Below are 14,850 nucleotides of genomic sequence, written 5' to 3'. Positions count from 1 at the left end.
AGTGTAAAGCAGAGGCTGACAGCAATAAACTGTGCTCGGTCCTGTGAGGAAATGCAGGGCTCTGCTCTCTGATGCTGTCCAGAGGCAGGAACGGAGCATCCCCACGATTCTGGAATCACAAGAAGCAGGCGCGGGATATGTGCTTCTGGGAAAAACCGTATTTAGGTTTATACCCCTCCACTTAAACTTCTGGGGCCTCTTTTTTCACACGGAATGACAGCTGATTTTATCTTTATCTGTTACTGACATAGACCCAGCCATTGACTGTGAAGGGACAAAAGCCAGCAGAGGGATGAAAGAAACCCAAAATAGATCTTCCTTGAACTGATTTGTGTCAGAGTTATAAACAGTTCAAGGCACGAAAGAAAAGCAGACCGGCCAGCACTGTTGCTGAAGACAGGAGCAAAGAACGATTTTCTCCTTTTCTTTTTTTCCCTCTCTCTTTTTTTCCCTTGTCCAGCTACTCAAAGCAAACATGGCAGGAGGTGGAAGCCCTCCGCTGGAGACTGTTGACTGTGGACGGCTCACCCGCCTGCACGCGGCTCCCCGCCTGGGGCCATCCCCTCTATTGTTACAAAGCACAGTTTATAATGCAAATCATGCCGGCTACATGGCTCATTATTTTCCTCTCTGAATAAAATATGAACACATCAATTATGTGTCTGTCTATTTCTAAATGCATACCCTTGTTGCACTGGCCTCTTTCTGCTTTATATTTTTCAGAACGTCCCTGACATTTGTCAAGTGGTTGAGTTCCAAACCTTTCTAAGCTATTATCTTATTATTTCGGCACTTTCCTGACTTTCTCCTCCATCGAATCAGTTTGACCTGGGAGGGCAAACTGGGCTCCGACAACCGCACTCACCACTGCTTGTAATCCGCATCACAGTTACAGTAGTACTTGGGGTCTGTGCAGTTCCGCTCGATGCCGCAGGCGCATTTCTGAATTCCGGGCCCGGAGCCGCCCCAGTAGTAGTGCTTCTCGTTGCCTTTGCCAACCCACCAGGTGTAAGGACTTCCATCTATGAGAAAGAGGAAAGGCACATTGAGATCGGACTAGGACTGAGTTGTTACAATGTCACACTTAAACCCACCTTCCCCGGGAGTAGTATTGCTCTCTGAGAGACCGAACATCACTTAACCCTCTTAAATGATTTCAATAATAGGAATATTTACTAAAAAACGTCAGAGGGATGGTAAGCTCAAGTTTTCCCACCAGGATATACACCTCTTTCCTTGGAAGAAACTTGTACAGGCAAGCTTCAGTAATTTAGGCGTCTGTTTCGTAAATTGGCTGCCCAGGTGGGGCAGTCCTCAATGAAGGCCTGGAGGCCATGCACTGACTCTGTAACGTGCCACTAAGGTCACGACTAGTCATGCTTGTCTGTGAAATGACAGTCAGGGTGATTATGGGATATTAGAGCTACACGTGGACTTTCATTACATCTTAGTATGATCTCTTTATTTAACAGGTAAGGAACTTAGGTCTAGAAAAGTGAAGCAATTCTTCCATTCCACAGCAGATCAGAAGTTTGACACTGTATCTCACAAGACACTGGAAAATGCTCTTTATACAATATTACTTTCCTTTATTATTTGGCCTAATATTCACTCATTTTTTCATTCATTCATCCAATCATCAAACATCCATTGAGTTTCCATTATGTGTCAAACATTCTAAGAAACCCGATAGAATAATGAAGGAAAAAGATACAGGTCGAGAATTCATTTTAATGAGTGTTAGGAACACACAGGAGGGTGGGTGAGGGAAAGGAGGTCACGAAGGAAGGTATCCTAGAAGAGGTAAAATATTTGAGCTGTGTCTTGAAGGTTGAGTGGCGTTACTCAGGTGAATAAGGATGGAAGAGAGCTAAGGGGTCCTAGGTAAAGGGAGCAGAATGGTAAAGTTCTATATGGAAAATATACATAGGAGTCTATGCATTTATGGTAGAATAGATGGTAGAATAGGGCTGAAGAGATACGTGTGAGAGGGTAGCAGGAGTAGGCAGTGACAGACAGTACTTGAGGGCCATGTCACAACAAAATCTTTGTCCAAATAAGAAGTTATTTTGCACTGGTTTATGTTTGCATTTCGGTGTTTATTTCCTTCTATTTGAGAAGTTTGAAAAGAATGGGAAACTACTAAAGGATTTCAAGCAGGGAATTATCATGATCAAATTTGTGTTTTGAAACATCTACAGTAAGGTGAAAGACAAATTTCTAGAGGATGGAGTCAGGGAGGCCAGATGTGTTGCTCCTATGTTAATACAGAGGAGAAATAATAAAATAGTAGTGGAAATGGAGAGGAAGAGAAAATAGAAAGAGATTTAGGAGGTATAAATGGCCTGAGACTATTGAGATTTTGGCTGAGAGAGAAGGTGGAAGAAGGTGTTGTGGATTAATCCGAGGTTTCTAGCTCAGGTGACTAAGAGGATGGTGATGTGCTTCACCAAGGAAGATAATAGGATAGGAAGATGAGAAGTTTAGAGGATGCTGAAGAAAGGATGATAAGCTTGATACATGAAATAGGCAGTTGGCTATAGAAGTCTGGATCTCAGCAGTATTTTCTGAGCTGAAAATCCCATTTCAGGAACCCTCAGGGTAAAACAGAAATATTGGTAGCAGGAGAGATGCCATTGGAATCTTTTAGATTACATTTAGAAAACAGAAGGAGAGGGAGATGGCCATAGTGGAGGTGAAGAAAGAAAGCAGTTGGAGAGGGTGGAGAAAAAACGAGAGAATTTCTAGAAAAGCAGTGTGGTCAGCATGGTGAGATTTCATAGTGAAGTCCATTGAGATGAGGATTTAAACTTTTCCTTTTATTTGACAGCTAGAAGGTCATGGAAGGCATTGTTAAGAGGAGTTTGAGGTGAATGGTGGGAAGAAGCAGCCAGGTAGCAGGAGGCAGAGGAGGGAATGGCCGGGAGAAGGAGGAGGCCCTGAGGACAGACGGCTCTTGCAGGAAGCCGGGGAATGAATGGACTCTCATGGAGGCAGTGCCGACCAGTAAACCAAGAAGCTAGTCAATTAAAATCTCCAGGCGTATGGCTAAAATTCCGTTATGATGGCCCACCCCCCTTTGAGAATGCTAAGTGTACACTAGTCCCAGTGTCTGTGTGAGGGCTCAGAAATAAAGATGAGGAAAAAGTCCTGTACTCAATTAGTTATCAGGTGAACAGTCACAACATCTAAGCAAATAATACAATAGAGTAAGTAAGGATCATACAGGAATTTTGTAAATTTGCTGCAGTACTTTTTCAGATATGCCAATAGTTTTGTTTCCTTTCTAAAAGTGGGCAATTTAAAGTCATGAAACTGTACTGGGAGGTTCAGGCTTGATGTAATGAATGAGCAAATGCTCTGAACTTGGAAGCGAGTTATTCGGTTATTCTCTTATTTCATACAAATTTCTAGATTTTCCAGTTGTGTTGACTTAATTTGGAAAAGTTACCATCTTTCCCTTCACAAGATCATTTATGACACCTGAATTTTTAAAAAATACATTTGACTTGATCTGGTAAACAGTAGAGAGGAAGATTTCACTACCCTGTTCTGAAGGGAGGAAGAAGCCAGCTCTCTGAGACAAGGGTCCACTCTGAAATCCTGTCTTCTGCCCATCTGAGCCTTGTCCCAGCTGTGTTTGCTCTCTACATTCAAGTTATTTTGCTTCTGCCTTCTCTTTCCATTAGGGTAAAGAGTAATGCAACCAACTTCTGATGCTTCCCAATGTTGGAAACTGGGCTAATAATAAACTCTTGTATTCTTTTGATGCAGTCAAATGTTTAAAAAAACAAGGCTTGAAAAATCTCACTTATGGAAACTATAAAATCTGAGCCAGGTCATTTGGTCAGTAAGCTGCACTAAGTCTCTGCTGATTCCATCCCTGGCTGTGTTACAACCAGACGGCAAAGGTGGATGGTGCAATGCTGACCTTACAAAGGCCCTGGGGACCTTCCAGACCACAAACTGATCCTGAAAATGTAGAAACATGACCTTGATTGGTTATCACATCTATTTATCACGCCGCATCTTTTCAAGTTGACCTAATGCTAAATTATTTCTCTCAAAGGAAATTTTGGTTACTATCATTATTTTGGGAAACTAGGGGGTACTGTCACACCTGGTGGAGAGAAGGAAACAAATCAGACACCTGCAGAACTGAAGTTAATGGATTGTCTGGCACGACACTCCAGCCTGTACCTCAAATAGCCAATGAAAGTGTGTATATCTCAGAACCTCAGCTCAATTTCCAACTATTCCTTCTAGTGACCAGTAGAAACAACCTAACACTGTTATATTTTCATTATAGAAAGTGATGATAAATTGCATCAACCAGAGAAGCTGTGTGTGGCTTAGTATTCTTCATAAAAATAAAAACAATGTCAGTAAAAGGAGCAAGATAATCATCACCTCTTCTCTAGCACCAGACTGAGAAATGTGCTGTAGGGGAAATGGAGAAGAGAACAGCACCTTCAAGGTGTACAGAGAAGCCCAGGAGAGGAAGTCTCATTGTCAAGTTGTTTGAGCCGTAGGTGTTCCAGTAGGAGCCCTAAGCACGGGATCCGGGCTCTGACCTAACCTCACAGGGTAGACTCTCTGCTCTTTAGGGAGGGACTCTTCTTAGACACCAAGATGGGAGCCAAGCGGCTGATCAGCAGTGACATTTCGTCTATACCATGCAAGGAGGTGAAACACTAGTGACCAGGTAAGAGTAGCCCAATTTCCCAGTTCTTCTCTCACCCCCACCTTTTTCTCAAGACACATACTGTCTTATTTAGCTAATGTTCCCAGTTAGGGTGATGCAAAAGTCTATGTTATTTTGTTCTCCTTCCCCGGGAACTAAGTTAAGTGCAGTACAAAATGTTTTACTTAGCTGTTTCGACGTCTACCACGAACAGAAGAATGCCAATAAGAAAAACATATTCCAGGGAAAAAGCAAATTGTACTCTTTGTTATTAGCATTGGCTAATTTGGTTAAATCAAATCACTCTAAAATATATTATTAATTTGGCGTATATTTTATATTCAGCAGGAAGAGAATGGTTCAATTTGTGTTGAGCAAAGAATTGCCTTATTCCAGGGTTATTCTAATGAAGTGCTACTTTCTGCTTTACAAATCATTATTTACCTGTTAATTGGCTTTGGGGAAAAGCAGTTAAAGCGATAAAAATGGAAAAGACTTTTTAAAAGGCAAAAACAAGAAGTAGTGAGAAAAGAAATAACTTTATTACCCAGCACCAAGAGTTCAAGAGCTTCTCTAACTTCAGAATATGAAGATTTTTGTTAACTATATTAACTAGGTGTAATCACTATGACAAGATTTGGTAATGATGAACCATATTCTAAGTAAACTAGAAGCTAAATTATCAAAGTAAGGCATATTGTATTAAAACAGCCAGATACGGATTGAATTAAATATAGTCACTATACTGTTTATACTCACTTATAATCAAGTTTTCTTATGCTGAAAGGTTTACTATGCTTTGGATGATTAAACTTGGAAAGGAAGAAAGAAAAGAGGCTACTTGTTTCCCAAGACTTAAAGAAACCAATAGATCTCTATTATTTTCTCCAATAACAAGTTGTTTCAGAAACACAAGGGCAAATGCACGGGAACCTCCTGCTGAAAATGTGGTACATACCTGTAATTTTCAAAATGTGTTCTTTGGAACTTCTGGGCTATGCAAAGTAGTTTAATAGTCTGCTTAAGTAAATATTATCCTGGCACATATAAGACCCAGTATGGTTACTGGGACATTTAATTAGTTCCATTTTATCCACTTCTATAAGATATTAAAAACAAGACCACAAGGGTTTATAGTCTCCAAAATGAAAACTTAAAAGCATTTTTTTTTTAGTTTGATGAAACCTAGTTTTATTATATCTACTGCTATCTACTTATGTACAAACTCTGTTAAAGAATCACAAGGGGCATTTTAGCAGAGGAAATAGAACAGGTACAGTTGCTGCAGAAATCTGCCTTTCTGTGCTCTGCTGAGTGCCCCCTGCTGGCAGCTCCCTGGAACAGACCACCCCAGGCTCCAGCTGTCTGGCAGCATTCTGGGTGTTGGAAGTCCCTACAGTGCAAGATCCTCTTTCTAAAGATTTTTGGAAAAATCTCTCACTTCATCCTGCCTTCCCTCCTTACCACAGCACCACCGAACCTTTTTCCCTCCACTTCATCAGTCAAGTTCAGCTGACCACTCTGATCTGATTACAATACTCCATACCAAAGTATGAGTGGTGATAACATGCTTACTAAGTAAAGACATCTCTAACTGGTGTAATTCTAGACTGTATGTGCAAAGCATTTTGGTAGCTGTGAGAACCTTCCTTCCAATACAAATGACCTAGAGAAGAAGGTGAGTAAATCTTATAATAAGCCCCAGGCTGGGCTGGAGCAGAGAGGAAATATGGAGTTGCTGTATAGAGAGCCCTCCAGATAATCTGATAGCTATAATTTGGAAGACCAAGCAGGGCAGAATTCTCTTTTTCTTCAGGATGAGATGTGCACAGTCCAAGAGTTCCAGGGCCCTAAAGCTAAAGATGACCGCTGCCCTTGGCCCAGGCATTGGAAGGGGGAGCAGGCCACTAGTCCTAGAGCTCACTGGTTTAGGTAGAGGTAGCCTCTTGTCTTCGACATGTGGAGTTTGTCCTGATGCAATCACTTCTAAGACTGGACCATGGCAGTCCAAGTGTCAGGATCCTCAGAAAAAGCTGAAGGCTGGGAGGGGAAGTCATGGAGAGACTGCTTCCCTGTGTTTTCCCTCTGGTGGGAGATCAGTATAGAGAAGGGTTCCCAACTTAACCTAAGATGAGATTCACCTGAGGCTCTTGTCAACAATCTAGATTCCCTGGTCCATGAATAAGATCTATAGAACAAGAATCCCAGAGGAAGATTTTGAGACCCAGTCACTAATGCCCTGGTGATCCATATCTCAAAAAGGTCTGCTATACCCTGACCTGTGGAAAGGACAGTGTGGGTTTAGTTCATAGAACACAGAGGCCTGGGGTCCCAGTGGGATACCAGTCCAGGACCTTGTTTTCTAGGTAAAACATGAAGAGGTGATAATGGTGTTTACTACAATAACACCTCCATTTAAAATTCCCAATTTTTTTTCAGAATAATCTAGTCATTGTAACTCTTTTTTTTTTTTTTTTGGCAATTTCATAATCATGGTCCTGAGTCCAAATGCTTGTACTTAATACTATTTAGATTAAGAACTTTAAAAATAAAATTAAAAATCATATATCTTGGCATTTTCATAGGTACAAAAGCCTATCATCTCAAGCTGCCTATAATTTTTGTGAAATCAACTTATTAAGCTGGATAACAATATTCTCTTTTGTTTCCCAATCACCTAATTCTATGTTGTTCTACGTGAATATAAAGACCAAACAAAGAATGAATCCAAAAAATTCCTGCAGAGTTCATACTGCAGACAGTGACACGAAGCTGAGAAAACTTATAATTTTGAAGTTATAATATAAACATTCAATTTGGTAGGTAAAGGTGAACATTTTCTCTCTCTGTGATTGAATGTCACTAAACTCATTTGATTAGGGCTGAACAGAAATGAATGTGGTTGATTAGTCCTCACATTGCATCTTTCGGAATTACATTGGATTTTACTACATTTTATTAATTTGAATAGGGACCAAATTTAGAAATGGAGAATTGAAGTTCAGATCAAAATGGACCCGAACTGAAATGTTAATTAAAAATTAATTTCACTGCATAATATTTAAATTTATTTTATTGAATTGAACTTAATAGATTTCAATCAAGGACTGATACCACTGAGCAGAATTTGATTGAGTTGAATCAAATCACTTTGAATCCTATTCAGATGAATTAGATTTTATTAATTTGAATGGAATTGAAGTGACAGATTAGATGGGAGTTCATAATTCTGAGGAGTATTACAGAGAACAGAAGAGGCCAACTCGCTCTAAGTTAACTTGGCTTCAGTCTCTACAGAGGTCACTGGCATTCGGGGGCCCCCTCAGTAACTTTGGTTAACTCCTTTGTACCACAGCCCAGGAACAAATGTGATTAATAATACCAAAGTGATCGGATGGAACCACATGCTGTTTGTAGGATGTTAATAGTGCACTTTTCTAGTCTTTTTTCACTAAAGAAGCACTGGCCAATTATTTTAAATATTTCTTTTCCTCTCTATAGAACAAATGAAGAGAGAATTAACTGGATCTTGGACAATGATGTGTGACTACTGTCTGCTCCCATTATTGTTATTCTCTATTAAAAACTGTATTTATTTGATGAAACGCGCCTTACCCCAGCCTATCATTTATACTGAATGTCTTGATATCCTGTGCCTGGACTTTTTATTGATGGAAAATGAATGCACCTCGGCTTATTTTGTATATAAAAGATGGTTATAACTTTTCAAATTAGTAGCAAAATATTGTTTTGCAACGGAAATGGCATGCTACATCATCAATAAGCACCTTCTTAGTGCTGGAGAGACAATTTGGGGAGTGAATACCTGATTCCTGCCCATCTAAGCTTCTGGGTTAGTGGAGAGACATTTGTTTAGTAATTTACAATGATGAAAGTTTTATGCCTTGATATCTGATAGGGCTTACACGTAATAAGATGGAAAAAAATACACATTGGATATCATAGGAGTGGTCCAGGCAATGGGTCCTGTAGGATTTTGAAGAAGGGAGTGATTACCAAGGACCAAGGTGGCCTGGAGAGCTTCCATGACGACACGGATCTGACTGCAGCTTTGATGGAAGGGTAGGATCCAGGAAACCAGAATGAGGATGTGAGCATTTCAGACTCTCTTGATTGGCTGGGCCAAGGTGTAAACCCAGGAAACATCAACTTATTTCAGGAACTATGGGGTAATCAGCCAGGCTGGTGGGGGCAGTGTAGAGAAGCAGATTGTGTGGCTGGAGAAGTGGTTATGGGTACTTTCATTGTGTTTGCACTTTAGTTTGTAAGTAAAAGAGAGTTGAATTTTAAATTTTTTAAACATTAAAATATTTTACACATATAAGTTTATATAAGGTATAAAGAATAAAAATAAAATAAAAAGCCTTGTTCTTAGTTTATCTATTATCAGTACGTGGCTCTTTGAATATATCACATTTTATTTGATTCTAATGTTAATGAACTGTGTCATTTTTTGCTATTTCAACGTGCTTCATGAACACGTATAAGAGTTTTGGGCATATGCCCATAGCAGAATTGTTAGGTCACATGATTTGTGCATTTGCAGAATGTTTTTCCAAAGCTCTTGTATGAATGTAGAATCCCACTAGCAGTATATAAAACTTCTGTTGATCAAAATCCTTGACGAACTTGGCATTATACCATTAACTGTGACAAATGGAGAGTGACAAAAAGCGCTTCTTTCTGGTTTTAGTTATATTTCCCTGATTACTTATAAGATTGTTTGCCTTTTCATGTTTTTTCTTCATTTATATTTACTTATTTTTTAAAATACGTGTTCATATTTTTTCCCAATCTTCTTATTGGATTTTTGGTGTTTTATTGATTTGTAGAAAAAGCTTAGGAAAATGATTTTTCATAATAAATTATAATAATGCAAATTTCACTTTTCATGGTGGTCTTAATAAGGAAATGTTCTTAATTTTATTTTTTAGTTGAATTTATCAACATTTCCTTCATGGTTTATTGCCTTGAAATCATGAAAATATTTTCGTATGCTTTTTTCATAAACAATGTTAAAGCTTTATCATTTCCATTTAGTTCTTTAAATTACCTCGAATTAATTTTTGTTAATGATATAATGTAGGAATCCAATTTGATTTTTTTTCTCAACTTTGTATTCAGAAGAGGCAAATCCACAGGGATAGAACACAGATTGATGGTTGCCAGGGGCTGGGGGGAGGGAGGAACGGGGAGCAACTGCTTAATGGGTATGGGGTTGCCTTTTGGGATGATGACAATGTTCTGAAACTAGACAGAGGTAGTGCTTGTGCAACATTGTGAATGCACTAAACACCACAGACATTTTCACTCACTGTTATGTTAATGAATTTCACCTCAATTAAAAAGAAAAAGGAAAAGAAAAAAAAAAAATCCAGCCAGGACTTTGAACTGAATTTGAATCAATAGACAAATTTGTGGGAAATTTACATGCTTATGATATATGCTTATCCTATTTATTGTCATAATAAATCTGTCCATTTAGATGTTTTTAAACATCTCTCAATAAACTTTATAATTTTCTTGATAAAGGTCTTTCACATATTTGTTAAATTTACTCATAAATGGTATGTTTTTAAATAATACCTATTCTAACACTTTGTGGTGATATGTATAGAGATACAATTAAATTTTTATGTTGATATTGTGTCCATAAAAATGTGTTAAACTCTCTTATTAGTTCAAATAATTAATCCATTGATATTTTTAATTTTCCCAAGTCTACAATGTTATTTATAAATAATGATAGTTAGTTTCTTCTTTTCCAATCTGTATCCCTTTATATCTTCTTTCTTGTCTTAATGCAGTGGTCATGACCTACTGTTCAATGTTAAACTAAATTGATGTGAGGGTCTTCTTTATGTGTTTACTGGTTTTAAGAAAAATGCTTTTAGGACCGGCCCCGTGGCTTAGCAGTTAAGTGTGCGCGCTCTGCTACTGGCGGCCCGGGTTCGGATCCCAGGCATGCACCAACGCACCGCTTCTCCAGCCATGCTGAGGCCGCGTCCCACATACAGCAACTAGAAGGATGTGCAACTATGACATACAACTATCTACTGGGGCTTTGGGGAGAAAAGGGGGAAAAAAAGGAGGAGGATTGGCAATAGATGTTAGCTCAGAGCCGGTCTTCCTCAGCAAAAAGAGGAGGATTAGCATGGATGTTAGCTCAGGGCTGATCTTCCTCACAAAAAAAAAAAAAAAAAAAGAAAAGAAAAATGCTTTTAATGTTTAACCATTAAGTGTGATGTTCTTGTCATTTTAGAAAAACATTTCATCTTTTTGTTAAAGGGAGTTCTCTTCCATTTATTACCTGCTAAGATTTTTTAAACATGAATTGATATTTAATTTTATTCAATGCTTTGTCCGCACTTAATGAAATATGTTTCCCCTTGTTAGCTGTTAATGTGATGAATTGCGTTTATAGTTTTTTAATGGTATTTTTTTGGTAAAAAAATCAATTTTGTTGTGATAAATCTTATTTTTATATGTTGTTGGATTCACTTTGCTCTTTTATTGAGGATTTTGGCTACTACATTCATGAATGCCATTGGCCTGACATTTCCTTGTGTAATACCATCAGTATGTTTTGGCATCAAGTTAGTGCTGGCCTCAAAGAATGGTTTGAGGACTGTATGAGATTGGAATCATCTATAAACTATCCGAGGCTAATAACATTTAATATCTTTGTTATAAAATCGTATCCATTTATAGAAGTTTATATTTTTGCATATCTGTTGTATTCATTTATATGTTACATTTTTCTAGGAATTTGTCCATTACATCTAAACATTTAAATATATTGGTAAAAAGTTGTATTTATTTTCCTTTTTCATTTCTACTAGTATCCTGTCTCTTCTTTTTCTGACCAGTCTAGTCAGAAGTTTATTGATTTTACTAGTCTTTTCAAAGAATCAACTTTGTTGATCTTTTTGAATGTTTGATTTGTAGTTCATTAATTCCTGCTTTTACATTTATTTTATCTGTTCTACTTTCTTTGGATAAATTCTTGGATCCTATGTCTAATTTCTTAAGCTGGATGCTTAGCTCAACAAATTTCAGCCTTTCTAATTTTTTAATAGATCCATTTAAGACTATAAATTCTATCAAAATACCACTCTAGGAATATCTCTCACATTTTGAACTGTGTTGTCGTCATTCTAATCTGGTAATATGTATTATATAATACTGATTATTAATTCTTCTGAGTCAAAGATTATTTAGAAGTGTCTTTTAAAATTTCCAATTGTATGTTTTGCTTTAAGCTGTCTTCTTTTTAAAGGTATATTTTTAGCTGATGTTTAAAATTTAATATGATCATAGTCAGAGAACAGAATCTACATGATACCAATAACCTAAAATTTATTGAGATTTGCTTTAAAGGGTCTAGTTTGTGGTCAATATTAAAAAATGTTTTACATGTACTCGAAAAAGATGTTTATTCTCTAATTGTTCTATATGTGTTTATTAACTCACACTTGTCAATTATGCTATTTAATCCTATCTGTGTTGCCCTAATAGGTAGCCAGTAGCTACATGCAGCTATTTAAATTAAAATTAAAATTAACTAAAATTAAAATTTAGTTCCTCAGACACTTAGAGCCTACCATATTGGACAGCACACATGTTCATCACCTCAGAAAGTTCCTTTGGATAGCGCTGCTCTATATACTTAATGAATTTCACATTTTCCTGATCTACAATTACCGTTTTTGTTCATCTAAAAATGTCTGTATTTAGACTCTATATATAATAGGCAGTTTTTCTGGTGGTATATTCAAAGTTGATGGGCATTTTCTCACAACAGTTTGAAAATATTATTCTAAAGTCTCTAGGTTTCCATTGTCAAGAAGTCACCTGTCCGTTTTCCATCTACCCTTTTTGCAGGTAATCCGTATTTTCTCTCAGTCTAGCTAGGGATTTCTCTCATTCTTGTTTGGATCCATTGTGAAGACTCAGTCTGAATCGGAATCTGCATATTTTGCTCAGTTCTGGTGAATTCTTAGCTAATATGCCCTAAAACAGGGCTTCTCCCCCTGTTTCTTTTCTCTTCTTCCAGAACTCCAGTTAGATATGGATTAGATGTTATTGATCTCATTTGCTTGTTGTTATAATTAATAGCTCTTTGTCTTACTGGGCAGATTTCTGGGAAATTTCTTCAGAATCTGTTTTCCATTTTACTATTTTCACTTTATCTGGGTAAAAACTCCTATTTAACTCCACCATTGAGCTTTTAATTTTATCCATTACATTTTGATTTCTATAACTTTTACTTGGTTCTTTTTCAAATGCTTCTCATGATTTTTGATAGCGTCTTCCTTAATCAAATCTTCAATTTCCCCTTTAAAAAAAAAATCTGATCCAATAATTTCAATACCTTAAGTTTTTGCAGGACTGAAAATGCTGTAGTTATTTCTGTTGGCTCACAATTATAGTATCTTGTTTCCCCACACATTTCATGATCATTTTTTCCTTTGAGATCATGTTCCTTGGAAATGTATCTGTGGGAATTCTTTGAGGTCCATTGAAGTTGTGTCCCTATCAGATAGTTTGCATTTGCTTTTATCAGATACTTGGGGGTATTACCAAGCTGGAACTTGGGGTATTACCAAGCTGGAACCTCTTTAGAATATATTTTCAGCTTGAATTTTTTTCCAACCCTGCAAAGAGTGTGAATTTGACCTGTAAACATGCATCAGAACTGGCTTTTAGTTACACAACTTCAAGGGATAATTTCTCTCTTTTTCTCTTTACCCGGAGCCAAGGTCCATACAGTCAAAATTCCGACGTGATCTTCTTTTGCAGAGTGGGTTATTAGTTTTTTTTCACTGCGAGTCTAGTCCCTTGGATTCTGTTTTCCATAAGGAGACATTGGATACAACTCATCATTCAGCATGGCCGCTTCTTCCCCGTACAGTCAAAGAGACTGAAGCGGTAGGTTGCAGGGGACTGGCAAAAGCCCATATGCTAGCTTCTGGCTTTAGCACGCATTTCTGCTGTTGGTCCATGGTTTTGCTTAATTTTAGGCCTCAGAGATCTTCCTCACTTTAATGCAAGCTCAGTTATACATTTAAAAGGATTTTTAAAAATCTTTTTTTCATGCATTTTTAAATGTTTATAGGGGAGGATTTTCACGGTAGCCGTTTGGCCTTAATCCTGTAGCAGAAGTTTTTTACTGTGGGTTTTAAAGCAAGTGAGAGGCATGGTCACTTGATGTTCTAGGACGCGCCCTAAGGGAAAGGAGACTGGAAACAGAGGAATGTTCCAGGAATGAGGTGATAAAGACTTGGAGTATCATGAACATGATGTGTTGTGTATCAGAGGTAGAGGTAAAAAACACTGTAAAAGGAAATCAGTGGGACAAACACCAGATGGAACAACTGGTGGTGACTCCTTGGTTTGAAGGTTAAATGAATATGAACATTTTGAAAGAAATTTCTATTTCAGAGGAGGGTGTTGTTTTGGGGGAAAGATGCTGAGTTTGATTTTACGTAGGGTGAATTTGAGGTGATAAGGGGTTGATTCTACCTCATCAGGGATGATGTGGAAATGTTTGTAAGGTGCTACCGGCATTTAGTGCCCTGGGTCTAGGGATGCTGAATGTTCTGCCATGTGTGAGATAGTCCTTACAACAAATAACTGTCCCACCCCAAATGCCCCTAGTATCCGGGTAGAGAAGCCCTGTCCTACAGCAATGCCCAGATGAGGGTGTATAGGAGATAAGATTTGTAACTTTGAGAGGAGAGAGGTCAGAGCTGAAGCTGCAAATCTGTGAGTCATCCAGAGTGATAACTGAACCTGAGGGTGGGAAAGAATGCAGAATGGGATGTGGGGCCAGCTTGTACCTGCCTCATGGAATGCTCACAACACAAGAGATGAGGAAAGACTTTAGAAAGGCAGCTGCAAGGTGAAAAGAGAATCGAGGCAATGTGGTTTGAAGAAGGTTTCCTTCTCTGAAATCAGCTCTCATTCTCATTCTCCAGGGCAGCTTATATTACTGTCTTCTTTGTGTGAAGCCACAGTTTACGCAGACCTTAATTACTGCATTCATCATATCAGATGGCAATTGTTTTATGTTCTCCTCTCCCCTACACACAGGAAGCTCCATCTAGAGACTGATTCTGTACCTCCAGCTTCTAGCACAGTCC

The 14,850-nt window shown here is 38.0% G+C and overlaps 1 protein-coding gene across 1 annotated transcript in view; it reads right to left on the bottom strand.

Annotated features, from left to right (window-relative positions):
• The window catches only part of CNTNAP2 (contactin associated protein 2), a 1,356,851-nt gene that overhangs the window by 408,605 nt on the left and 933,396 nt on the right, over positions 1 to 14,850 (bottom strand). Inside the window, exon 14 of the mRNA XM_014787667.2 lies at positions 866 to 1,022. Coding sequence (XP_014643153.2) covers positions 866 to 1,022 — 157 coding nt within the window. The remainder of the gene's footprint in view (positions 1 to 865; positions 1,023 to 14,850) is intronic.

Source organism: Ceratotherium simum, chromosome 1 (assembly GCF_057802395.1).
Source record: "Ceratotherium simum simum isolate JZ-2026a chromosome 1, ASM5780239v1, whole genome shotgun sequence".
NCBI lineage: Eukaryota > Metazoa > Chordata > Mammalia > Perissodactyla > Rhinocerotidae > Ceratotherium > Ceratotherium simum.
Note: the sequence above shows the minus strand (reverse complement) of the source record. Positions and strands in the feature narration are given on the sequence as shown.